Source organism: Paroedura picta, chromosome 14, assembly GCF_049243985.1.
Source record: "Paroedura picta isolate Pp20150507F chromosome 14, Ppicta_v3.0, whole genome shotgun sequence".
Taxonomy (NCBI): domain Eukaryota; kingdom Metazoa; phylum Chordata; class Lepidosauria; order Squamata; family Gekkonidae; genus Paroedura; species Paroedura picta.
In genome coordinates, this window is record NC_135382.1 from 38,210,142 (window position 1) to 38,237,980 (window position 27,839).

The window sequence follows — 27,839 nt, forward strand, 5'->3', positions numbered from 1 at the left end:
TCGCTCATGGGAATTGTAGTCCATGGACATCTGGAGGGCCGCAGTTTGACTACCCCTGACTTATCATTTGGGCAATCAAACAGAGACAGCTTTCTCGGTTTCACGCCTCCCACGATTTGATAAAATGTGGAAGTGGCTGTACTGTGTAGTAAAAAAGAGAGAGAAAGGGGATTTAATCATGCAGGGGATGGAAATATGTCTTAGTTTTTTTTTGGGGGGGGGGGTTGCTCCACGGCTGCTTGCCCGATGTTTCTTTTTTAACCCACCCAAAGGGTGAATATCATTTCAAAAGCAAGACAGCGGTACGACCGTCCGCCACAAACCGGCTGACAGGTTCACATATCGGGGTTCAGTGAGTTTTACGACCAAGTGAAGGTGCAGGAGCTGGCTGGGAACCAGAGGACATTTGGGAAGTCACAGATTTATATTTGTGTGTGTGTGTGAAGTACTGTCAAGGGGCTTTCAAGGCAAGGGAGGAGCAGAGGTAGCTTGCTGTCGCCTTCCTCTGCAGAGTCTTTCTTGGTGGTCTCTCTTCCAAGTAGTGACCTGAGCACAGGGCTATTAAGGCAAGTGAGATGCAGAGGGGGTTGGCCATGGCCTTCCTCTACAGAGTCTGGCTTGGTGGTTTCCCTTCCAAGTTCCAGCCCTGCTTAACTGCTGAGATCTGATGAGATTAGGCAACACCATGCTGAGTTCCTTCCCTCTCTTATTGATTCACAGGGTCGCCATAAGTCAGAAGCACTTATCACATAGAGCACACACAAATATATAGAGCTGCTGATTTCTAAATAAAATTGACAAACCTGTGTCTTGTTTTCCTTGGGATGTTCTGAAGAAGAGGAGAAGGAGCAGGAGCTGTGTTTTCTTTTTGTACGCTGCTTTTTACTACCGAAAGGAGTCTCAAATCAGCTTGCCACCGCCTCCTGTTCCTCTTCCCACAACAGACACGCTGGGAAGGAGGTGGGGCTGAGAGAGTTGTGAGAGAACTGTGACTGGCCCAAGGTCGCCCAGTTGGCTTGGTGTGGAAGAGTGGGGAATCAAACCCAGTTCTCCCTATCAGAGGCTGCTGCTCTTAACCACTACACCAGGGGTGGCCAGATTGGCTCTCCAGATGTGCTGGCAGGGGCTCATGGGAAATGTAGTCCATGGACATCTGGAAAGCCACAGTCTGGCCACCCCTGCATTACACCATGCTGAGGCAGGGTTGCCAGTTTTTTCCAGCTACCGGTGATGATTGGGGAGTTGGGTTGCTAGATCCAGCTTGGGAAACTCTTGGGAGATTTGGGGGTAGAACCTCGGAGGCCAGGGACGTCAATGGGGTACAATGCTTCAGTCTACCCTACACCTGTTTTCCTCCGAGGGATTGTTCTCTCTCGTCCGGAGACAAGCTGTCATTCTGGGGAGCGCCCAGCTCCCTCCCAGAGTCTGGCATCCTTAGCGTGAGGTGGATACAAATTTTTGACCTGGAAATTATTTGGAGAAAGCTTTCTGCACCTCATTTTTCCACCATCTCAAAGATGCAAACTCAAGCTCATGTGCTGCTGGAAGCGCTGCATGATTACTCCAGAGTAAGTTTCGCCTGGCTCCATGATACTGTTTTCACGTGACAGCAGTCACCCAAGCAATTTCATAATATAGACCGGGGTAGTCAAACTGCGGCCCTCCAGATATCCGTGGACTACAATTCCCATGAGCCCCTGCCAGCGAATGCTGGCAGGGGCTCATGGGAATTGTAGTCCACGGACATCTGGAGGGCCGCAGTTTGACTACCTCTGATATAGACGCTGCAAGACCGTAAACAGAGAGCAGCGAAACGGCACAAGAGCCACAAATTGAGAATTAAATCCAGTTCTGAAAGCCAGGAAATCGTTAAAAACTAAGCAAAGCCGGTAAAACCGCTTCAGCGAGGGCCGAGCAAAGGAAAAGGAAAAACCACCAGAGGTCTGAGGAAAATGAAAAGAGATGTTTCATTCGGAGGCTAAAGCCGGATAGATTAGGGCCAGAGGGAACATCTGCCGCAAAGAAGAGTCGTAACCTCAAAGCAGTTTCCTCTGGGCTGATGAATTCAAAGTACACTGTGGGATTCCGACCCAGCGAGAACTTTCTTTCTGACTCTTGGACATTCGACGCTGACTTCGGCATCCTTCGGGTGGCTGATCTATGATGCTAAAGGGGCTGGCAACCTTTTCTGTGAAGTAGGATTGCCAACCTCCAGGCAGAGCCTGGAGGCCTCCTAGATTTCACAACTTGCTTCCAGGCTACACAGATCACTTCGCCTGGGGGGGGGGGGCTCTGTGGCATTATGCCTCAATGAGGTTCTTCTCCTTCCCAAGCCCTTCACAGGCTCAGCCCCCCCCCCCACAAGTCTCCTGGAATTTCCTAACCCAGAGTTGGCAGCCTTACTCTAAAACATCCATGTTTTCGGGTGCCCCGGCTAGAAGGCTGCCACCCGATCAAAGTTTAACAGACTTGCTCTGATAATTATTGCATTGCAACTTTTTGTCGCCCCCCACACACACACATACACACACACTGCTGGGTGGGACCTGTGGCTCCAGGATCAGGAAGAATATTTGGGGGGAAATATCAACATGGAGATTCGGTCGTGGTTCTCAAGAACTCGCTTCTATGACATCTCTGAACATTTGGTTGTATCTAACCTGCTCTCAGTTCCTGCAGTCAAAATACAGGGGCAGGCAGGATCTTTTGGTAATCTGTCGTGATTTGCATGTGCCAAAGGACCGGATCGACTACACTGAGCTTTTATGCTGCCCTGTTGAACAATGCTTATTGGCAACCAGTCACCAAGGACAAGAGGTAGAGGAACAGAGGTGGGAGACACATGAAAGAGGTTTCTAAAATTACTCATGTTGCAGAGGAAGTGGGGAAAGAATATGTTCCCCCCCCCCCCAGACATCCCAATTCAGAGTAATCAGAAACGGAATCGCGTGCATTTCTCACTTCCAGGAAAACTCAGAGAGGGGAGGTTGGGTAGCTCTCGAAATTGCCAGAAACTCTATGGTAAAAGAAACATTTCCCAGAGCTGGGTTTTACCTGTAAGTGATGTTACGGCAAATGGACCACTGATTTGGCAAGTCCAGATGGGCTGGAAGGAGGAGGAGAAGGAGGAGGAGAAGTTGGTTTTTATGCCCCGCTTTTTCAGTGCCCAAGGGGGTCCCCAAAGTGACTCCCGAACACATTTCCCTTCTCCGCACAACGGACACCCTGTGAAGTAGCTGGGGCTGAGAGAGCCCTAAGAGAACTGTTCTATGAGAAGAAGGCTAAGAGAACTGTCACCAGCCCAAGGTCACCCAGGGAGCTGCATGTAGAGGAGTGGGGAACCAAACACAGTTCTCCAGATTAGAGTCATCCACTCTTAACCACTATGCCATGCTGAGACTTGTGTAAATATGTACACGGACATCACAAGGTGTGGGGCTAGTTTACAGGGTGTTAAAAAATGGATCAAACCGTTTCCTAAGGACTAGGTCTATTGGTGGCTATTATTAGACATTGATTATTGGCTGAGTCCCCCTTTTCAAAGCCCAAGGCCTCAGTTCTCACGGTATCTGTTCAGCCCCTGTTGGAAACCGGATATTGGACCATCGGTCCGATCCAGCAGAGCTCTCCTTAAATGTAATCAGGAGTGGATGGATCAAGAGACGTACAGATGTGAACAGGGCCGTACAGATGTGTACAGGGCTGGAGATACGAAGAAGATGAAGAGTTGGGTTTTATACCCCTCCTTTTCGCTACCCGAAGGAATCTCAGAGCAGCTCACAAACACCCTTCCCTTCCGCTACCCTGTGAGGGAGGTGGGGCTAAGAGAACTGCTCTGTGAGAGCAGCTCTAACAGGACTGCGACTAGCCCAAGGTCACCCAGCTGGCTGCATGTGGAGGAGGAGCGGGGGATCAAACCCGGCTCCCCAGAGCAGAGGCCACCAGTCATAACCACGACACCTCTTGGTCCGGGAAATACTGGGTTTGCCTTCCCCCCCAACATGGAAACCTGCTGAGAATCAGAGCGGCAACGGGACAGCGACTCACCCTGTCTTCTTCGGCTCGCAAATCCGGCATGGTGCTGACGCAAAGGCTTATCGCCGTGGTGGCCACAAAGAGGATCGAGAGGCAGGCAAACACTTTCCCCGGGAGCCCCGACTGCGGGTTTTCGACCATGTCCCTGAGCTTGCTCATGAACTGCCCGAGCCGGGTCTCCTCCTCCAGGACGCAGGTGGAATCCGTGGCCCGGTGCATCTCTTCCTCTTTGCGCACCTCCGTAAACTCCTCCAGCTTCTGGAAGAGCTTTCGGAAACAGCAGTTCTCCAAGTTGGACTCCTCGATCCCCCAGTAGCGCAGCTCCTCCAGGAAGGACAAGGCACACATGTCCCGGAAGAGCATCAGCTTCCCGGCCGCAAGGAAGCTGAGGATCATCCCGAAGGCGCTGGGGTTCCTGTCGAAGAAGAACTCCTGGCTGTCCGCGTCGTAGTCGTCGCACAGCTGCAGGATTTCGTCCTGGCTGCTGCAGGACTTCAGCTTGCTCAGCCGGGACGCGGGGAATTCATCCAGGGTGCTCCACGGGAGTCGGTACTTGATGCCGCCCACGTTGATCAGCACCTCCTTCTTCGCATCGACCTTCTGGGCCTGGTCGGGCCGGTCGATCCGTCGGGCCCGTCGGTAATGGACGCCTTTGGCCGGGGGCGCCTCGACGGCCGAGATGGGGAACAGGTGGATCAAGGAGCTGCAGGAGTTGTAGCTGTAGTCGAGGTCGCTGCCCCCGGACAGAATCGGCATCGCTGAGGGTCGTCAACGGGGCTCCGGAAGCCGCATCAGAGCAGGGCTAGCTGGGGGATGGGTGGGGAGGGGGACGGGGGCATTGGGAGGGGGGGCAGGAAGGTAAAGAACCGTGAGGGTAGTTGAATGGCAAACGGAAGCATCCATCACAGCGGCACCCTCTGGTGCAGTGGCTAAAGGGATGGACTGGGAGCTGGGAAACCCGGGTTCGAATCCTGCCAGGGAAACTCGCTGGGAGATGTCGGCCCAGTTAGGCCCTCTCGGCCCAGCCTGCCTCACAGGGTTGTTGTGAGGATAAACGAGGAGGCGAGGAGAACGCTGCCAGCTGTTTCGGAGAGGGGGGGGACAAGGGCAGGATACAAATAGTGTAAACAAATAAAGAAACCCAAAGCTGCCTTCTGCAGAAAGACCCTTGCTCCATCGAAATCGATGCCGCCTACTCAGACCGGCAGCCGCTCTCCAGGGTCCCAGGCAGGGGTCTTTCTCATCACCTGGTCCTTTTTAACTGGAGGTGCTGCCAGGGATTAACCAGGACCTTCTGCATGCCAGGAAGATGCTCTTCCATTGAGCCACCGCCCCCCCCCCCCCAAGGCATACAAAGCTCCCTTCTACGGAACCAGACCCATCAATGACAGACATCTCCGGCAGAGGTCATGTCACATACCCAGAATTAAACTTGGTTGGTCTTCAAGGTGCCGCTGGACTCAAAACATTTGGCCTGTTGTTTCAGCCCAGCATGGCAACCCACAGAATCGAAGCTTGGCTACCTTATCCAGAGGTAGACTGCCCTTGAATGTGGAAGTTCCATTTAACTCACCAGCATTGCTAGATCTCTCCCCTATGAATTTCCCCCCCCCCCAGGTCTTTTTTTTAAGAATTATGGCAACCTAGAGACTGTCACCACCACATCCTGCAGTAGCCAGTTCAATAAATCAAAGATATTATCAGGCGCTCCATGGGGGGGGGGGGGGAGGAGAACAGAAGGCAGGTTCCTGAGAGCCTCTTTGGGATTAATTAGCGCTCGGATGGTTTTGCCTCTCCTGTGGGAACAGCCGGGAGCCCTTCCTCGGACAAATGTTATAAATGCGCCGTTATTATTAAAAGAAATGTGCATTCCCCCCTCCCCTCCTTCAAATATTATTTTTAATCACAGGGGGGAGGGAAATAAATGCCAACACCATTCCAAAGGATCAATTAGCAATTGAGCCCAAATGAGGGGGTCACAAAAAAGCCGCAAAGCACTTGCACAGTCTCTCCCCCCCCCCCCCCCACATCCAGGGGCTCAGCGGCAGCCAAGCCCAAGGAGCAGGGAAAGTTTCAAAGGGCCCAACCTCCTTGGCAGGCAAGGAAGAGGGGAAGAGGAGGGCACTGAGGCCTGCGGCCATCAAGGGCCTCCTACCAGGCTGCTGCTTAATAATCACCCATTATTAATTGCTATGAATCATGGAAACGCTCCAGATATTAGTGAATGAAAATGGATACCTACACCTACCTGCAGGAATCAATGAAACAGTTGCCTACTCCTCACCCATTTTGGGGGTCTGGGGATCCTCAACGTGCCCACCCAACCCCTGGTGATGGAAAGCAATGGAAAGCCCCTCGTTTGGGGGCCCAAAAGCAGGGAGAGCGAAGCCCTCCGTCCCGTTCTCCCTCCCCATTCACAGAAAGGCGCGGCTTCTCTTCCCCGCAGCTGGTCCTCGCCTGGACCACAGCCCTGCGAGCTCGATTCCGCACTGGGCGCCCGTGAACGGCGAGGGCTCCGGCCGCGGACAGCCCGTTGCCATCTCGTCGCAGGCGGTCCTGCCGGCTCCGTGCAGAGAATGCCGCGGGGATCTGGGGAGGGGGATCGGGGTCCGGGGTCCCACTCTCGGCGGAGCGCCCCTCTCCGTCCCTCCGGCGCCCGGCCAGCGGGCGGGAGGAACTTTCCCAAAGTTTCTTACCGCGCTCCACGCCGCCGCGGCCGATGCGCCAAGCCCGGAGGAGCCGCCGCCGCCGCCGCAGTCCCGCGCAAGGGAGCAGCATCGCGGGGCGGGCGCCGAGCGGAGCGGAGCGGGGGCTGGTCCGCCGCCTCTGCCGCTGGGGAGATGCCTGCCGGGGCAGCCCGGGGCTGGGGGGCGGAGAGGGGAGGCGGCCTCCGCCGGCTCCTTCCCGGGGCTGCGGGGCGAGAGAGAGAAGGGGAGAAGGGACTCTCCCTCCCTCCCCTCCTCCCTTCTTGGCAGCCCCCCCCCGCCCCCCTTGCAGGCTGGAGCAGCCACTCAGGAGCAGGCGGCAAGGAACGCGGAGAGCGCCCCCCGGGCCCCGTTCACACGTGCAAGGAGCCAGCGAGGCCGGCGCCGCAGCCAGACCCCTGGCTGGAATCCCTGGCCTAGAGACCCGCTGGAAGTCCAGGAGATCTCCAGGGCAGGCCACACCTCTCCTGGGAATTTCTCAGTTTCTCAACCTCTACACCTGGAGGTTGGCAACGTGACCGACAACTCCCCAGCCCTGGTCCAACTATTAGATGTACCCGTTTGCCATGCGTCGGTGCGTCCGATTGCGTTTGGCCATTCCAATGCTGTGACCTTCCCGGCCAAAGGGCTCAGTCCGCACATTGAACATGCTTTTTGGACCTCAATCCATTCGGCCCGAACAGCCCACCTCGTTTCATTTAGAAAGCCCTCCCTGTCAAGCCCTCTGCTGTGACCACCGGCACCGTTTGTAAATGCTTTAAACATCATGCGAACATAATTGCTTTTCCCCGATATCCGTTTCAAGCAGCGGCGCTCGAATTGTGTATTGTCGGGGAGAAAAGGAAGCATGAATGGGATTAATTTGGGAAGGTGGTGGGAGGCGGCTGAGAGGGAGTCCAGGAAGACAAAACAAGTCTTTTTTTTAACCCACAAAAAGCAAAGCTCACACCCAGGCTTCTCTTGTCTCTAGGCATCTCTGCCCTCCCTCCTTCCGAGTTGCAATCCTGGCTCAAGACAAGCTCTCTGCTGAACAGACAGGCACCTCCACAATGCAAAGCTTCCACGTCTTCTAAAAGCGGCCTGCAACGTAGTGGTGATCGGAGAACTCTACAAGACGCAGAACTGGAAACAGGGCCTACAATTCAGAGGGGGAAAGTTATGGCAGCAACCAGATCAGGCTCCAGTTGCAGTCCGGTGGCACCTTTAAGGGCAACGGCCTTTAATTCTGAGTATAGGCTTTGGTTCAAGTGGGTCTGAAGCAGCAGAGCAAATTCAGAGTCCACTGGCACCTTGAATGCAGGTGTCCCTTAAAGGTGTCCCTGGACTCTAAATTTGTTCTGCTGCTTCAGACCAACAGGGCTGCTCACCTGGATCTACCCGAGGGAGTCTGCATGCACTTGAAAGCTCATCCCTTGAATAAAACTAGGTGGGTCTTAAAGGTGCCCCCCCCTGGACTCAAACTTTGTTCTCTAAGCTTCTGTGTCCATGCTTCCTTTGAAGTCTATGAATCTGCCTAGCCCCCTTTGAAAGCTATCTCTGGCTGTGGCCATCACTCCATCCTCTGGCAGTGAATGCCACTTGTGAATCCCTCTCTGTAAAGCAGGGTTTCCCGTGGTCCGTCCCGAACCTACTGGCCATCAGCTTCATGGGACGCCCTCGAATTCTAGTCTTTTGGGAGAGGAAGGGAAAGTTCGATTGGTCGGCTCTCTCCGTCTCTCTTGTGTCCACTTTTAGTCTCTCTTGTCTAAACTGAAAAGTTCCAGACTCTTCTGCTTTTTCCCCCCAAAGGAAGGTTCTCTTACCCCCTGATGGCCTTGGTTGCCCTCTTCTGTACTGTTTCCAACTCTGTTCTCCGTAAGGCAATCTGCAAATGGTTACGGGTCTCATTTCCCATGCTGGCTCTGTGACATTGGCTCAGATTTGGCTGCCTGCACACTGAAATCCCAGTCAATGCAGAAGACGGTTCTGAATTATAGTTTTTAGCATCAAAAAGAAAAAGTCATTTCACAAACCATGCGTTTCTGCCTGATTTGTCCCTCTGTCCCAAACGGGGCATAAAGGCCACTGAATTGCAGATAATAAATGAACGTGGTCGGGAGTCATTCTGCACATGGAGGTTCATGCACTTTCAATGTGCTTTTGTGGCTGGGTTTTCCTGTGCAGAACAGGAAAATCTACTTCATGGGTGCATTGAAGGTGCATTAACCCTTGGGTGCAGAATGGGTTTCTGCTGCTGAGACACTCCTGCATCTACAGGGGATAGCAACACCTCTTCCCCTCGCTCAGGTAGGCAAGATGAAAAGCCATGTTCGGCTCCGTGGAGGGTGTTGTGCTGGCTGACCTTTTTAAAAGGATGAGAGTCCCCCAAGGGAGAAAGGCGGCTAACAAACACTTGAAATAAATAATAAATATAACCCGTTCCTGTTTCTTATAATGGAAAATTATTGCAAAGATCAGCCTCAGCCACGCAATAGATTCCTGAGCTGTATAAGGAAGCTGCATGTAAAACATCCCCATACAAAGGAGAGGGTGAGAATTAGCGTTCACCTCCTTGCTGAATTGCCACATTCAGATAGGAATCCTTTCATTGCTGAATCGCCACATTCAGATATTAATCCTTTCATTGCTTCTCAGTTATCGCCGGGATTTGAATACGAAATGCCAAGCTTCCCTCCCCGTTTCTCTTCTCCCCAAATGAGAATTTATTTCTGACATCGCGAAAGCTGCAGAAAGAAGACCTGGGAAGATGCTAGATGGGTTGTTAGTGGGGGAAATGGATGGCTTTTGTCTTGCCGCGCTTAATGCTGTACTATTAAATTGAATTACTACGCAAATCCAGCTCTACGTTTATGACGCATTAAATGCCAGGGAAAGAGTTATCCTCATTTGAAAGACTAAAGCAAGATTTCTGAGCAAGGCTTGGCTAACCACACGGTTCGGATGAGGAAGATTTGGATGTGAGCAGAGTTCTTCTCCTGCAGTTCAGTTATTTTTACCAAACAGAGGAAGGAAGGAAGGACCAACAAAAGTGTAATTCTGGGTAGAAGCTTGTCTGTGTATACTCTGGGCAGAGTTTGAATTTGCAAAAGAGGAGCAAACTGCAGACTGCTTAGAAGAATAACATTGTTTTATTAAGAAGAGAAACAACTTTGTATATAGAGAGGAGACAGATCTAACTGTCCTGTTGTCCATTCAGTCTGCTGTGAAGGCAAGCAGGGAGGATGGTGCGCAAAGGAGTAGGAAGTCTCCAAAGCACACTGGAGGAGATTATTTGAAAAAAAAAAAACATTCCTGGAAGTTCCTATTCGAACTATGCTGAATGCACATCTCCTCTGATGCCCCCTGCAGGACACTCTTCATATTCTATTCAATCATGCCCACTGCAGACTTTGCATATTCTAACACATAATCTCTGTACTAAAAAAAATATATATTTCTCCAGCTATGAGTTTTCCTGGTGAACTTTGAGTAGGCCACAGTTATGCATTCTTTGCTGGACTTCTATATGCCTGAGTAGGTCAAGAAGGCTCCCAGCTTTCCACAGGCGATGCAAAACTGAATTATTCAAGAGGGCTTTTCTACCCAAGTGACAGAGCTGCACTGTACTAAACGCTACCCAAATGCTACCCTGGATAAATCACCAGGGAGCGTGGTCTGCACTTCTGTGCTTCGCCTGCTGAAACCGGGATCCCATTAAGTAATTTTCACATCACTTCATGTGTCGTGTTAACACTTATGCGTTGCTTCAGTTCTGCTTTGAGACTTTTACAGCCCTAATCTTTCTTTGAACTGTTTACTGAATGTCTCATCCGTCCATTGTGCCGACTCTCTCTGTTTAATACACCTAGAGTCCAAGTAAGAAGGGTGGGCTATGAATGAATCAATGAATGAATCAATGAATCAATGAATCAATGAATCAATGAATCAATGAATCAATGAATCAATCAATGACATGCATTTCACAGGACTGCCTTTGAAATCCCACATTGAGGGATTAAGGGGCGTAGCCCACAGCAAGGCCTGGATCATTCCATCTTCATTTTGGCCACTGACCCTCTCAACGGGTTGTTTATCTGCAGGATGGAGCTGTCAGAATCTGACCTTCTGATCTGAAATTTTCTGGGGGGCATCGACGGTGGGGGAAGCAATGTCTGGCACTCAGCCACATACTTTCTCGTTTCAGCCGGCAGGACAAATCCAGAGCCACCGATGGCTGCCAGCTCTTCATTTGCTGCTACGGGATCAGAAAGGCCAGGCTCCCTTTTTGAAGTGTCGGTGTAGGTCGGGTGCCCAGGAGGTCCAGGGTACGCGTGAGGCTTGCAGTCTTGGGGGATATTCCACAAGGAATTTCTCTTGGGCAAGCCCCATTCTAATAGGCAACAGAATTCTCAAGGTGGACTCTTGTGTGTACAGGTGTTATCACCTTGAATGGGATGCCTCTCTCTCTCTTAACCCAGGAGCTGCCCTCTGACGCTTCCTCTGTCTTTCTCCCGTCTTCCCCTCACTCTATTCCCATGGCCGGCCAGGTGGTCTTTGCAGCTCTGCCCTGTAGAGAAATTGACCTCATCAAATCTGGGGGAAAGCCCCATCTGGCCCGGCCCACTTTCCGAAAGCAAATGGTGGACCCAAGGAAAGATGTCGGCAGTCGCCCAGTCACCCACAGGCATTGCATTGGGGATCCCTGCAATCGAGGGTCCAAGGGGGGGGGGGGAGAGGCTTGATCTTAAAGCCTTTGAAGGCTGAAACGGGATCCGGAAGCCGGTTCTCTTTGCAGCCCAGGAGTCCAGAATCCGCCCCCGGCACATCTGCTTGCTTTCTTGCTAACTAGCAGATGCTGTTTGTCCTTTTTCTTTTTTTTTTTAACCCAGCAGAAAGTTTTCCTGCTGCCAAAGCTGAGCAATGTGATTCAGTCCGTGAGTCAGAGCTATTACGATGGGTCGCAGTCGATGAAATCCATCTCTGAGGGCCTCTATTAGCTTCATGGCCCAGGGCTCGCACAGTTTCCCTCTGAAGTTCCCAAGACAAGGCCTGAATCACCGGGCTCCTGGCGTTGGCCTGGGGGTTCTCCCTCCAATGCAAATGGCGACCGAGCTTGGAAGTCTGTCCAGCTCCCATCTACTCTCGTCTGGGCTCCTTTAGGGTGGCCAAACTCCCAGTGGGGCCTGGAGATCTCCCGGGATTACAACTGTCCTCCAGACAGCAGAGTTTAGTTCCCCTGGAGAAAATGGCTGCTTGGGAAGATGAACTCCATAGACGGACAAGCAGACTCCATGACAGTGAAGTCTCCCTCGTCCCAAAACTCTGCCTTCTACTCCCCAGATCTCCAGGCAACTCCCAAGCCAGAGCTGGCAACCCTAGGTTCCAGGCAGAGTTGCCAACTTCCAGGGCGTGGCTGGAGCTCTGATCTCCAAATGGCAGAGAGGAACCCGCTGGAGAAGATGGCTGCTTTGGACGGTAGGCTCTAGGGCAGGGATGGCCAAACTTGTGGTCAGCTGTCAGGGGCTCATGGGGCTTGTAGTCCATGGACATCTGGAGAGCCGCAGTTTGGCCACCCCTGACTAAGGTCCCTCCCTTTTTCCCTCCTCAGACTCCATCCCCCAGATCTCCTGGTCTTTCCCAGCCTGTAGCTGGCAACAACTTTCCCAGGTGACCCAGAAAAGAACTTGGACGCCGTCTTTACTGCAGAGTCGGTTGTTTTATCCAGATCGGCCACATCTGCTTAGCTGAATAAGGCGTCTTTTCCCGTCTCTTCCCTTCCTTTTGCAGGGAGAAACCTTTGAAGTAGTCATCATTAGAGGCACAGAACAGCTCATGGGGTGGTCCGGCTGAGGGGAAGAGACTCAGAAGTCGAGCTTCAAAGAACCGGCTCTCTTCGAGAGTATCGTGTTTGTTTCGCAGGTGGACCCGTCTGCCTGGCAGGCTTCCTCCCGCTTGGCCTTCTCTTCGTGTCAGAGCTTGCCGTAATGATACCTGAAGCTGAGAGACGAACGTCTTTCCAAAATGACAACAGAGAACCATTGTGAGGTTAATGCCGTCCACCTTCTTCCGTTACCCTGTCCCACAGGAGGCTGGACCAGCTTGGACAGCTTGGCTTTCAACCGACATTCCAAAACAGTGGGGAGGCAAATTTTTTTTGCCAAGAAATCCATTTATTTCCTAAGGCCTGTAGAACTACACAACATACCTAGCGTGAGAGTGGCAGGAAAAAAGCAACGGAAACAGCTTTCGTTTTACACAAGACTGTTGGGATTGTTAGATTAGACTCAGTTCGAGGTCCCTCCAGAAAAATAGAACTGCAGAGTAACAGAGTGTTTTGAAAGTATGCAGTGATTTTCGCGGGTGGGGCACTGATCCAGACTCACAGTGCTTAGAGGTTTAAAAGTGAGAAAAATCTTTACTGGAAAGATTATTTACAGACAGATATCATATTCATCTGCTTCAGTCTCCTTACTGCAACCGAGTACAAAAGCTTAAAAGATAATTACAAATGAAAACACATTGAAAGCCTCTATGGCTGGCTCAAGCAGACTACATGCCTACATCCACAGAAAGCCTTAATGGCTGCTGTTTTCTTGCTTCTGCAAGTGGGCGGGAGTCCACCTTAAACAAATGAATCCCCAGGACATGTGCTGGTGGGTTTTCAAGCCCTCATAATGATATTTAATCAAAGATCAATTGAGTAAAAGTTCAGTAAGAGACCCCACTGGACACAAGAAGTGGCTCTAGCAGGGGACTAGAGATGCCAACCTCCAGGTGGAACCTGGAGATCTCCTGAATTTCCAGATCACAAACATCAGTTCCCCTGGAGAAAATGGCTGCTTTGGAGGGTGGAGCCAAATCTCCTGGAATTTTTCATCCCAGAGTTGGCACCCCTACCTTAGCCCTCAGGGCTCCGCCTCAAAGGTGGAAACGGGGAATCCACTTTCTCCTCAGAGTGGCTAATCTGGAGGTTTCAAATACTTCCTGAGACTTTCTGCATCTCGCCTGCCATCAATCTGTTTTAATCGGGCTCAGGAAGTTGAAAGCGTGGCGGGAGGCCAAGGTGAGCGCTGGTGCCGGAGATAATCCTTGTCAGCTTTTTCACATATCAATCTGTTATCCTGTGAAAGCTGATTTCTCGCCCGACTCCTCATTGGGCCTCAAAGGCACGTCTCCCGACAGGAAAAGCCAGGCCAAACAAACCCAGAAAAAAGTTACGTCGGCAGGAGGCTCTGAAGTCAAACAGCCAACTTCAAAACTCCCGCAACTTAATTTTGCATTGTGCCCTTTGCAGTTTGGGCTCGATTTGGGGTGGGCTTGCTGCAAGGAAGTCCCTCTCCACTAATGCCCCTTCCCTATTTAAACCACACTGCCCCTGCCAAGGTGACCTTCATGCATGCAGAGCTCGGTCACAAACCTTCCCAAAGGCTGCCATTTACATCTAGAACAGGGGTCATCAAACTGCGGCGCTCCAGATGTCCATGGACTCCAATTCCCATGAGCCCCTGCCAGTGAATGCCCCTCCCAGCTGGCAGAGGATCATGGTTATTGTAGTCCGTGGACATCTGGAGAGCCACAGTTTGGCCACTCCTGTTATAGGAGAAGGCTCCCAGTTGATCCTGATGACATATGTAGGAGCTGGGAGGCCAGTCAGACTTTGGAAAGGGCTCAAAGTCAAAAAACCATTTATTTTTGAAAGCGCAGCATCTTTGTGCATCTCATTTTGAGTGGAGCTGGGAGGAAGGGCTTCAGAGTCTCCCCGCTGCCGGGACTCTGAAAAGTTTGTAATTCCGAAAGACGTTTGAAGATGAGAGTGGAAAGGCACAACTTGGCTCAAAAGATTTTTAAAAAAGAAAAAAAAAGGAAGTGATTGAAAAGGGAACGAACCAGAAAAGAAGAAGAGATGACTCGATAGAGGCGAGGGGCAGAGAATGAAAGGAATTTAGAAATTGTGGAGAAAATGCCAGCGGATCAAAGCACAAAGAACAAAGGGATGGTGGATAATAAAAAAGAGCAGAACAAAGGGAAAGGGGAAATATCCTCTCAAGGAAAGAAACAACAAAAGCATCCGAACTCTAAAACATCTATATATAGTTATAATTATTGCATTGTAGGCATGGGAGATACAATCGCAAACCATTCCGCGCTTATTTACAAAACCTACCCAGAATGTTCAGGGCCAACCGGATCGTCCAAATTTTTAAAGAAGGGCAATGCCCCCCCCCCACCAATACTATTGACAGATGCAGGAGGCCACAAACCAAGGGTGAAAGGGTTAACCCTTTTCTATCCTGCCTCTTTCACCATTTAAAACACTGCTCCAAAGCTGGAATTGGTTTGATACGGGAACAGATACAGATGCTTAGACCCACCTTTACCTCTGTGCAATTGCCCAATCTGCTGAGGGTTACTACTAAATCAGCTTTTCCAGGCTAATAGTCCCCAGGTTTCTGAAGGACCATCTTTCCCCATAAATTCCTGCCCAAGAATTAAGATTGCAGGGAGAGTCCCTCTGGAGTGCCCCATGAATCAAAGAGGCTTCTTTGGTAGGACTGTGAAACGGGGTCTTTTCTGTGGCAGCCCCAAGAAGAAGAGCTGTTATTTTTATAGCCCACTCTTCACTACCTGAAGGAGACTCAAAGTGGCTTAGAATTGCCTCCCCTTCCTCTCCCAACAACAGACATCCTGTGAGGGCGGTGAGGCTGAGAGAGCTCTGCTGTCATTGCCCTATGAGAACAGCTCTAACAGGACTGTGACTAGCCCAAGGTCACCCAGCTGGCTGCATGAGGAGGAGCGGGGAATCAGCTCTGCAGATTAGAGTCTGTCAGTCTTTACACTCTAAGGCACAACCTCTGCATTCTCGACCTTTAGCCCGAACATAACAGCCCAAGATCTGTTCAACCTCTTGTGTTCTCAAGCGTTGCACATTCATTTCACGGACAATTCAGGAGAGGAATTGCACGCGAACGGCAACTGGCACCACTTTCAACCTCAGACCTGAAAACCAGCCAGCGGGGCTCATGAGTCAGGGCTGGTTTTTTCCGTAGAATCTGCCCTGCCTGTCAGGAAGGGCTATTTCTTGGTTAACAAGAGTAAGGCTCTCTGGAGCACAGCTGGGCAGGACATCTGAATATTTCATGGCATGAATATTTCATGCCATAAGGATTACTTTTGCATTTAAGGGGCATAACAAAGAGCATGTCTTTTTCTAGCGCCTTCAGGGTGCAAGGGCAGAACCGGGGGTGTTACAGATGAGCATGGCACCGAAGCTCACCTGCTGCCCCTTCTTGGGGCTGATGCGCCAGGGTGAACATGTCCTTTTGCCCAGGTTTAGAACTGAGGGGGTCACACCTTTGAAAGCTGCTGTGATTATGGTCTATTTCTAGCCCCAGGGCTGTTTTTTCTGCATGTAGTTTTAGGCTGCTGAATGCTGTTTGATGCTGGCTGTTCAGCTATTCGACGGCTTGGTTTTAATGTTGAAAATTCCTATTTTGGAGGGGGGGTTAGGGGTTTTATTTTACTTTGGGCATTGCCTCAAGCGGGTCTGCAAAGGCCGCATCTAAATAAATAGTAAATATTTGGATCTTTTCGGGTTTTGAGAGTCGCAGTGCTATGTGGGCTAAAAAACGGCAGCCTCTCATCAGGAGAACCAGGTTTGATTCCCCACACCACCTCCACATGCAGCCAGCAGGGTGGCCTTGGGCTTGTCATCGCTCTCTCAGAGCTGTTCTCAGAGAGCAGTTCTCTCAGGGCTCTCTCAGCCCCAGCTACCTCACAGGGTGTCTGTTGTGGGGAGAGGAAGAGAAAGGTGTTCGTAAGCTGCTCTGGGGCTCCTTTGGATAGTGAAAAACAGGGTACAAGAAATTTGCTTCTTCTTCTTTTCCTATACCAGGACCTTTGCTCTCTTTCCTGGTGTGAGAGTATCTGCTCTAGGAACCCCTGGCTGCCTCTAGCAAGGCTCCTCAGCAACACAGGAACAGGGGCATAAAACATTTATGCTCAACACTTCGGTTTTAGATGGCTGTTAGCACGGCCAACCACACCTCCATTAATTTCTCTCTCCACACATTTTGCTTGGATGAACTGTGAAAGAGTCTTGCTCGGCTTTACTCCGGGTTCCTATGGTGTTACATGGTGAGGGAACAGTCACCTGTTGTCTTTCCCATCTTAAGAACAAAGAGTCCTGCTGGGTCAGATCAGTGAGGGTCCGTCTAGTCCAGCCTCCTGTCTCACACGGTGGCCAACCAGTTCCTCTGGAGGGCCAACGGCAGAGAGGCCTTGGCCTTCATAAGAACATCAGAAGAGCCCTGCTGGATCAGACCAATGGTCCATCTAGCCCAGCATCCTGTCTCACACAATGGCCAAATAGTTCCTCTGGTGGGCAAACAACACGGCCAAGAGGCTGAGGCCTTCCTAAGGACATCAGGAGAGCCCTGCTGGATCAGACCAATGAGGGTCCATCTAGTCCAGCTTCCTGTCTCACACGGTGGCCAACCAATTCCTCCGGAGGGCCAACAACAGGGCAGAGAGGCCAAGGCCTTCCTAAGGACATCAGGAGAGCCCTGCTGGATCAGACCAATGAGGGTCCATCTAGTCCAGGATCCTGTCTCACACAGTGGCCAACCAGTACCTCTAGATGGCCAACAACAAGGCAGAGAGGCTGAGGCCTTCATAGGAACATGAGAAAATCTTTGGTGGATCAGACCAGTGAAAGTCCATCTAGTCCAGCCTCCTGTCTCACACAGTAGCCAGCCAATTCCTGTGATGGGCCAACAACAGGGCTGAGAGGTCGAGGCCTTCATAGGAATATCAGAAGAGCTTGAGACCCCACCTCAGGGTGGAATGTAGAAAATACGAATTGAAAGGGCCATGCCATCTTTCCCCAACTTCTAAGGTCTCTTTAGCATAAAACTCTTCTGTCACCAGTTTTACCCTCACAGCAGAGCTCAAATTTGCAAAGAGGAGCAGAGCACCAATTGTTGAAACAATACAATAATTTGGCTAAGAAGGAAAGCAAACTTGGCATAGAAAGACAGAGTCTTGCTAGCTGTTCTGTTGTCCCAAAATCATTAAAGAGAACTGACCACGTGTGCCAGGAGAGAGATAGAAAAAGCGGCAGCCATAGAAAGCGGCAGCTCTCTCTGCGGCGAAAGAGAAAAGGAATAGACTGGGCAGAACATCCCAGTCAAACCAAACCCAATAATCTTCTTAGCCTTCTGCAGATCTGTTTTAAATGAGCTCCTTTCCCCAACCTCCCCTCCACCTACTGCCGACACGAGATTCGGCACTATTGGTCAATGCTGTGACACCACGAGGGTTTTAATCCAGACCACTCAGAATTGCAGTATGGGGGGAGAGGGGGGGAGGCCCCTTCTTTGCCTCCCTCTGAAATCAAGATGTCCTCCACGCACAGCACAAAACTCCCATTGACCCTGTTGTCAACATTTATTCATGCTTTAAAGCAGGGGTAGTCAAACTGCAGCCCTCCAGATGTCCATGGACCACAATTCCCAGAAGCCCCTGCCAGCGAATGCTGGCAGGGGCTCCTGGGAATTGTGGTCCATGGACATCTGGAGGGCCGCAGTTTGACTACCCCTGCTTTAAAGAGAAGCATCCCCCCGCCAGAGCCTGCCAACCCCCCCTCCTTCCTTTGACCTACAAGCCCTGGTTTTCATTCCCAGCCAAGCATACCAAGCTGCCTCCTGCAAGATGGGATTTATTTCATTTTATTATTCATCATATGGCCTGTGTGCCGTGCAGCCAAGAGATCCTCTTGATCCTGATCTGTCTGCATAACTGCTGTACCAAGTTGGCTAGATATCTCATTATTAGATGCTCCCCGCGTGTAACTCTGCCGTATGGTAAATAAATGGTAAATAAATAAATCAAGGCCCCACCTGGTGGTTGGCAACCCTGGACAGCAGTTTTGAAAGGCAGAAGAGCCACAAAGAGAGTTGATCTTTCCAGTCTGTTGGCACCTTTGTCTCCTGTGAATAAGAAGATAGAGTTGCGATCACTGTGCCTGCTTGTAGGTGAGACATCTTGAAAATCCCAAAATATGCAAATGAGAAGTAAGAAGATAATGGGAGAGAGAAAAGAACCTTTTAAAAAAAAGAATCTAGTTTCTTCTCGCTAGAACAGCTCTCTCTCTTTCTCTTTTGCGGGCGAATTGACGGATTCCCTGCGAGGACTTAATTTTATCCGAGTAGAAGTACTAAAACCATCTTTGTGCTCCTTTCTAATTTCTTTTTAGAAATTATTTTGTGCATCTATATGTCAATTTCCTCAAATGCTGAAAGCAGTTAAAGCTTTTTTGGTTTTTTAAAAAAATACAATGCTTAAATAAAACCAGGAGAATTATCAGCTAAAAAATATGTCATCAGCTCATGGGGGGGGGGGAGGGAGGAAACAGCCAGATGTGCGCTGAAGACGGAGGGTATTACAGCCTTATGAAAAGCACACTGCCCAACCTCCACAGGCGAAGCATCACAAAGCTGGTGTGTGTGTGGGGGGGGGGGAGGGAGGATTATGTGACTGCCCCACCCCCTACAGAAAGAGCAAATTGGAAATGGAGGGCAAGACCTTTGGGTCCCCAACAGAGGTGATGGGCAGCAACATTAGGAGGGGAGGGAAATAAGATGTCTTGCTAACGTGCAATTGCCTTTGGGGAAATGTCATCTGGATCACCACCTTAGATTTCTTTGAACACAGACTCAGGCAAACAGAGATGATAGAGTGAGTCAATACTGCACCCCCCCACCCTGTTTTCCCTGCTACCTTTTGAACGCTGGTACCAAAGTGCGCATGGAAGGATATGTGCAAACAAGAAAAGAAAAACTCAAATGGGTCGCCATGTTGGTCTGAAGCAGCACAATAAAATCAGAGTCCAGTAGGACCTTTAAGACCAACAAAGGTTTACTCAAGGCGTGAGCTTTCAAGTCGAAAACTCACACCTTGAATAAATCTTTGTTGGTCTTAAAGGTCCTACTGGACTCTACGTTTCAGAAGAATCCATATGTTTCAATCGGAGGTCAACCTTAAGCAAGAAGAAAAGTTTCTTGTCTTCAGAATCTTTAATAGCAATAATCAGAAACAATCAAGGTGAACAACAAAATTTTGAGTCCGATAGCACCTTTTAAGACCAACAAAGATTTATTCAAGGTGTGAGCTTTTGAGTGCAAGCACTCTTCGTCAGAATAAATGGAACAAAGTACTGGATATAAGGCAAAAGTATATTGTGGCAATTTAGTAAACTGTGTCATAATATCCAAATTAAGCCATACGATGCTGTATGATAATTCTTTGCTAAAACTGCTAATTTAGTCCTTTTGAGTTCAGTTGTCCTTCACAAAAACATTGGAGAAATAAAACTGCCCATGTTCGTAGTTAATTGAAGACACTACCACTTGAACCAAGATTAACATCCTAGGTAATCTCTAGTTTCGTTGTTGGACTTCCTCAGTTGGGTCACAATAATTGCACAGGACCAAAAAAGTTGAAGCAGAGCTCAAAGCCTTCAGGGAGGACAGTATATAAATCTAGATTAGATAGATAGATAGATAGATAGATAGATAGATAGATAGATAGATAGATAGATAGATAGATAGATAGATAGATAGATAGATAGATAGATAGATAGATAGATAGATAGATAGATAGATAGATAGATACATAGATACATAGATAGATAGATAGATAGATAGATAGATAGATAGATAGATAGATAGATAGATAGATAGATAGATAGATAGATAGATAGATAGATAGATAGATAGATAGATAGATAGATAGATAGATAGATAGATAGATAGATAGATGTGTCTTGAGTAACAGAACAGCATTTGTACCAAGAGAATCCAGACCAGTGTTTCCCAACCAGGGTTACATGTAACCCCAGAGTTACACCACAGCCCTGGAGGGGTTATGCTAGTTGGCCAATGATGGGCCAGGAGGGGGAAGGAAGCAGAGGGCCCCAACCACACAAACCTGCTGGCCAAGGCTGCCTGCACGGGTTGGTTGCGTCTTTTTTAACCTCTGCGTGGGCGGGCGGGAGAAAGAGGGGGTGCTGGGTTGCCTTGAAGCCTGCACAGGGGCTATTCCACAATCAAAAGGTTGAAAAAGACTGGTCTAGATTGCATATCCCCAAAACTGGGTACCCACTACTGAGAAAGCACATTAATGTCGTTACTGATTTTGCCTACATTTATTCTGCTAGCCAGCCAAAGGAACTGGAAAAATAAGAAGAATTGGGTTTTATACCCTGCTTTTCACTGCCCAAAGGAGTCTCAATGAGGCTTACAGTCGCTTTCTGTTCCTCTCCTCACAGGAGACACCCCGTGAGGTAGGTGGGGCTGAGAGAGAGCTCTAAGAGATCTGTGACTGGCCCGAGGCTACCCAGATGGCTCCAAGTGGAAGAGAAGTGGGGAATCAAACTCGGTAATCCAGATTAGAGTCAGCTCCTCTTTAACCACCACTCTGCACTGGCTCTCCTACACCATGCTGGATCTCATTGGTGATGCTGGATGACAAGGAAAGGAACAAGCCTCTCTGCTAAGGTAGGAACCAGCTGGAGGGGATATGAAGAGCGTCCAGCCCACCCAGTCAGCGCTGCCCGCAATCCAGAAAAACACAAGATGCTCGGCAAAGCGTCTCCCTCCCACATCCTGGATCCTTCTCCAAAACTCTCGTCTGCTGCCTTCAATCTGCCGTCTCCAAAATTAGACTCCGTGTTCTTTCCGACGAGGGACCAGATCTTCCTCTCCGTACTGCCTCAGCCTTGCCCATTTGGGGGGGGGGGGGAACGCAATCTGAAACAGGAGAATGTCATCCTTCTGCCTCTTTTCGATTCAAAACACTCCTACCTGCACGCGTTATTTAGTAAAGGCTGCGTTTTCGGGGAAGCAGGTAAACGTCTTGACGCTGGAAAAGGTTGCTCAAGGAGAACTGCCGCAGAGCATCTGGGAGGAAACGGGCCCGCTCTTGAGACAACGGATTCGGGGTGATGCAAAACGTATAATAAAATGGTGCTACTATAGTTTTTAAAGAGGTGACACGATAGAGGTAGTCAACCTGCCTTTCTTTGCTGCAACTGGTGCTCACCCACCACCGATCTCAGGATTCGTTTTCCTTGGTGAGCCCTAATCAAGGCAGGCCATAATTACGGCCCTCCTCTGGCCTCCACACCGTTCATGCCGCAGGCCGGCTCTATTTCATGCCCTTTTGAGTGCTGAGGAAGCAACATCTTTCTCGTCCAGTAATCTTTTTTGGAGGACAGAGAGGGCCCTTGTTTGGCTGCACGCCCCGAAATGGGAATAGGGGTCATTTGCATGCAATAATTACCCTCCCTCCCCAATTGATTTCTCATCAAAGGGCCTTTGTTGCAGAAGGCCAGCCGCCGACTGGTAATCTCGCACAAAGTGCCATGTGGGTGCAGCCTTTTAACTTCCACCTAATGTGAAAAGAGAACCTTAAATCAGGTTCCAATTCTGGGCGACGGCGAATGGCTTCGGAAGCGAGTCTTCCCCGCAACCGGCTGCTCGTCCAGCTTCCAAATGCTTGTGCCAGGAGCCGCTGCGGGGATTAAAGACATTATTCTCCGCCAGGCTGAAATCTACGTCAGAAGATTAACGTGGAACAGAAGCTGCAGGTTGGCTCCTGGCAGTCTTGGTTCACGGGGTCCAGGATGGCCGGGAGCTGCACTCAGGCAGAACTGGGTGTTTCCCATCGGAAAAGTCCTGCTGCATCAGACCAAAACACCATCTGGCCCAGCATCCTGCTTTCAAGAGAGGCTAGCCAGAGGCCTCCGCCATGCCACCAAACAGAGCAGGGCGCAGGCTTGCCAACTTTGGGCTGGGGAATACCTGGAGATTTTGGGAGGTGGAGACAGGAGAGGGAGGGGTTGGTGAAGGGATCTCAGTGACACGGAATCCGCCCACCCAAGCAGCCTTTTTCTCCTGGGAAACTGATCTCCATCACGGGAGAGAATGAATGAATGAATGAATGAATGAATGAATGAATGAATGAATGAATGAATGAATGAATGGATGGGTGGGTGGGTGGGTGGGTGGGTGGGTGGGTGGGTGAGTGAGTGAGTGAGTGAGTGAGTGAGTGAGTGAGTGAGTGAGTGAATGAATGAATGAAACCTCCAGGTATTTCCCAAACTGCAGTTGGCAGCCTTAGGTGGCAAGCGGACTATCAGTCAGGACTCTGAACTGATTGTCGTAAACAAAGTTTTATCAAGGAACTAACAAACTGGATAGGAAAGGTAAATGAAGATCAGTCTAGCTGCCTTGCTAGCAGGGCGTTCTGCTCTGCAAGAAAAGCCTAAAAGTAGTATTCTGCACTAGACAAACCTGTCTAGCCCTGTCTAGCTAGAGCTTGCTGCCCTCTGCAGGTCAGCATCTCCTTCTTCTTTTCACACTAAACTTCTGTTCTGACATCCTTTATGTTTACCGCCCAGCATGGGGGTGCCTTTCCAATGTATCTCATCCTTCTGCAATTCTTCCAGCAACCCTGTAAAGGGGCCAGCAATGTTCTTGCCATATTACAACCAAGAGCTCCTATTCTGAGACAGGGATGCCAGTCCCCAGGTGGGATCACCTGGAGCCACAGCTCATCTCCAGGGGACAGAGGTGAGTTCCCCTGGAGGTGAACTTCACATTACTATACTAAAGGGAAGGTGAACTTCACAGAAGTAGACTTAATTCGAGTTGCCCCTCCCCCCACCCCACATCCCCCCACTTGCAGCTCTACCCCCAAACTCTCCAGGACTGTTTCCACACCTGCAAAAGTGGCACAAAGGCTGTCTTAATGCTCCACGGAAGCACAAGCATTTCACACAGAAATCTCATGATTCAGGCCCAGCTCCAAATGCATTCCCTGTTTGTCCTGCAGTTTGCAAATGCTGGAAGGGAATTCCTGCAAGGGAATTCCTGGTTACCTAAAGTGGAAGCTCAAAGGGGTGGCTTGAGGGATGGCTCCCAGTCTGTCTCTCCTCCTTCTTCACTAGGTCTCTGGACTCCACCTTTGTCCTGCTGCCCACCTGAGCCACATTGCCCTCATCAGCTCTCTGCTAACGAGCCCTTCTCCCACCAGAGGGAGCTGACACTGCATGGAGTCTCTCCAAAGGCAGCTGCAAAATCCAAAATTCACACAACAAGCAACCCCAGGTAGGCAGCAAGACCTGAACTAAAGAAGAGCTGTTTTTATACCCCACTTTTTACCACCCCAAGGAATTTCAAAGCGGCTTACAATCGGCTGCCCTTCCTCTCCCCACAACAGTCACTCTGTGAGTTAGGTGGGTTGAGAGAGCTCTAAGAGAACTGAGACACGTGCAAGGTCACCCTGCTGGCTCCACATGGAGGAGGAATGGGGAATCAGACCCGTCTCTCCAGATTAGATTCCTACACTGGCTCTCAGAAGGACGGCTGTTTGGTGTGTTGAACAAAATTTGAGTCGAGGGTTACCTTTAAGGCCAAAGTTTAGTTCTAGGTATAAGTGTATGCTTACATCTTCGGAGACAGGTATTTGAAGATTCAGGTATCTGAAATTAAACTTTGCTGGTCTTCAAGGTGCCCCTGGACTCCCAAATTTGTTCTGTTACTTCAGACCAACATGGTAACCCACTTGAATCTATTTGGTCTAGTTAAGGATGTCAACTCCACCAGGGAAATGCCCAAAGATTTGGGGACATTACATGGAGTCAAGTAAATAAAATAAGTTGGAAGACAGAAGTTTCTTGACAAATTGAGCTCAGATCAGCTATTAAAAATCCTTGCCTTGATCCATTGCTTGAGTCTGGTTCACTGCAGCATGTGGGGACAATTTTCACCGTCTTATAAACATTCTTGTCATGTGACTTTGGGGTTTTCTGCTTCCTGCCAGAGGGGGGGAAATATGTAGCTCATTAGAAGTAATTTAATTTTAGCAGTAAACATGGCTCAAACTAAAATAATTGTGATCTAAATATTATGAAGGATTTTTTTTGGGGGGGGGGGGTTGAAGAAGGCTAAGACTGTACATGTAAAATATACTTATTTCAAACGACTCCGGGCTCCTTGACCAAAGTGTAGTTTGCACGGGGCTTTTTACCCACTGCCAGCTCAAATAAATCCCTGCCATCCACACTGAATTCAATTTCCACTTTGATTTGGGGCGCTTTAAATTTTCCCTCTGCAACATGCATGATTGTTACGGAGTGACCTACCTTTCCCCCGTGATATCCTGGGCCGGATATAACCCTCGATATTTCAAGTAAATATGCAGATCTTTGCTCTTTGCGAATTAACTCTGCATTGTGCCTGCAACGCTGTAGCAAAGCAGTCTTCCCCGATTGGCCAGGGCATCAGTTCAAAGACTTCCTGGTTTCCGGTTGCAAGGCTTGTCTTAAAGTGACTGCGCTCCAGAAGCCCTAACTTCTCTTGGATTTATTCCCCCTCCTGTGTTGTCCCCAATCCTCTCCCCTCCCTTCAAGAAAAGAGACTCCTGCTGTGCTTGACTCCCCTCCCCACCCTGAGCTTCCCCAATCAAATGCAGAACACTTTCTGTTTCAATTGGGGGGGGGGGGAGAGATAGAGGAAGACCTGAGTTCAAATCCATTAGAATACAGCAGGATCCACAACGGAAAAAACAAATAAGTGCAGAATCTGCCCAAATGTTTCCTTGACTAAAACGGAGAGTTGGTCCAGCAGACCCATGCTTCCCAATCCCTTATAGGCTGTGATTGAGGGTTGCCAGCTTCCAGGTGGTAGCTGGAGATTTCTTCCAGGCCAGAATTGTTGGCTGTTTTCATGATGCCGTTTACCAATTTCCTGCTAATTTACTCTCTTCTTATATATGTAGTCTGGTGCTTTCCATTTCATTGTCCGAAGAAGTGTCCCTGCACACAAAAAGCTCACACCTTGAATAAAACTTTGTTGGCCTTGAAGATGCCCCTGGATTTCTAATTTGTTCTGTAAACTTTTGAGAGTTGTGATATGAAAAATAAAGACGCTATGTTCAAGCAAAAGGTTAAAATTATACTCTTTGGAACTGAGCACCCAGGGGCACAAGGGACAGGAGGAGTTTCATGGCCCTTTCAAAGGAAAGGAAGTGGAAGATTTTCACTGCAATAGGAAATCATGTCAGATTGTGGTTTGGGGTCACCCAGTGACCTTCGCCCCGAAGGCACTGTGGGGTCTTTTCTAAGATGTTTTTTCTTGTGTACTGATTCCTTCCTTCCTCAAAGCTGAGGTCACTGGGAGGTTAATGAAAGGAGAAATGGCCTAACCCTGGCCCGGAAAGGCAGGCCGCTAAATCTGCTTGGTTTTTCTCTAGCTGCCTTTTGTGCCTGTGCAATCCATCACCTTGAACTGCCAAAACATTTGTCTCAAAACACACACACACACATGCAACAAACTAAGACTCTCCACGTAATTCAGCTTCTACAGACTCTAACTAGGAGGAAATGGTCTCCTGTTTCCGTCCCCTGCCATTCCCCTCTTAAGCTTGTGTATGTGTGTTTGTATTGCGTGTGCCTAACAGGCCGTTTTGTTACACAATTTATGTGCAATGTATACATAATGCTATAGAGCAATGCAGATGGGTTGGTGCGCAGATATCTTCAAAGGAGCTGGTGGTGAGCTAAGGGCAGGCTGGCACTCACCACAGGACCAAGGGTCGCTTTCTGGAAGATCACACAACAATTTTCGGGGCACCGGAATTCCTGCAAAGAGTTCAGGACCCCCAAGTCTGATCCAGCAGGGCTCTTCTTATGTCCTTTCGGCTGGGATTGCCTGTGAAATGAATATAAACTTTCCCCCCCCTGTTCCCCAAAGGATGTGACATATTTCTAAGCTCAATCCTAAAAGGGTGGAAAGCTACACTGGTGGAATTTCTGTCTGTCGTATTAACCTAACACACAGTGAGGTAGGAAAGCGGTCACAGTGGGCGATGGCTCTATCCTGATAAAACCCCCGAATTTGTTAGCCGCCTACAGAGAAGGCACAGTGGAAAGATTTTAATTAATACGTCAATAAAATCAAGACAGATCGAGGCAAAACAAATAGCATTTGTCTCATTAGTACCTCGGCTTTATGGGCTTTGGTCTCCCCCCCCCCCCCCAGGAGGACCTTTTCTCCCACGGCTCACGTTCTGGTCTTGCCCTCTTTTTCATTTTGGGCAGACAAAAGTGACCTTCGCAATTATGCAGCTGGGGCAGTCAGAAGAGATTAGGGGGGGGGGGGCTGAGCAGCCTCTCTCTCTCCCCCCCCACCCCATCTCCAGCTTTCCAGGGGAATCAAGGCTTGATAATCTTTAGAAAAGGGCTCTAACAAGCTCCAGGCCTGGGCCATTGGAGTTGCTGGAAGCACGCAAGGCCATTAGGAAAGCCAAAGCTGGCCTTTAATGAAGTGGAAACTCAGCCCCACGCAGGGCCTCTGCAGGGCTCCGCTCCCCGCATCCTAATTGCAGGACGGCTGGCGTACTTGCCGACTGCTAGGTGAGAAAGCCAAGCCGAGAAGCCGAAGCAGACGCCACAGGCAGATACGCTACGGAGAGGTCCCCAAAACGAAATGTCCCTTAACCAGGTTTGCTAGGAGAAATGGCAGACGGATCTTGAATGCTTATGAACCAGTTGAAAACACGTTTTCAAATAAATTTTTCTTCCTGGGCATGAATGTTTTATGAATTTCCCAAACGTGTCCTCCTTGGAGAATCCTGTTCTTTTTCTTTCAAATGATATCCGGGGGAACAGATTATAATTCCTCTGAGATCCGTTCCTTCCTCGATCCCCAGGGATCTAGCCGCAAAGGTCCGGGGATAGCTGAACCCAGATCCAGTGACCGTAATCAGGCAGCCAAGTGGGAAAGGGTAAAGAAAGGAAACCCTGAATATACACTGCACCTAGAGTATCGAACCTAACGCCATGGGGTCTAAAATTGTGCCCCCCACTCCAGGATTTTGGAGCCCCTGGCTTTGAGGCATGCAAACTTCACCTCCTCCTCCCATAATATTATCAGTGCCATTTTGTGCAAGGTAACCTTACAAGGGCTGCAGTTTATTTTCCAAACATTTTAGAAGCAATTAGCAGCAGAGAACCTATGAGTGTGGCCAGTGGGGCTGGATTCCAACCGCTCTCCTCTC

The 27,839-nt window shown here is 49.7% G+C and overlaps 1 protein-coding gene across 6 annotated transcripts in view; it reads right to left on the reverse strand.

Moving 5' to 3' along the window:
* The window catches only part of KCNG4 (potassium voltage-gated channel modifier subfamily G member 4), a 61,323-nt gene that overhangs the window by 12,210 nt on the left and 21,274 nt on the right, over positions 1–27,839 (reverse strand). Inside the window, exons 1-3 of one of the 6 annotated variants that reach the window (XM_077310714.1) lie at positions 23,659–23,729; positions 18,617–18,706; positions 4,048–4,837 (exon numbers count right to left, since the gene is read on the reverse strand). In XM_077310714.1, the coding sequence (XP_077166829.1) occupies positions 4,048–4,791 (744 nt within the window). In that variant the 5' untranslated portion in view covers positions 4,792–4,837; positions 18,617–18,706; positions 23,659–23,729. Of the gene's footprint in view, positions 1–4,047; positions 4,842–6,283; positions 6,965–18,616; positions 18,707–23,658; positions 23,730–27,839 lie in introns of those variants that run through there. The other 5 variants (XM_077310711.1, XM_077310709.1, XM_077310715.1 and 2 more) reach the window with 5 other exon arrangements.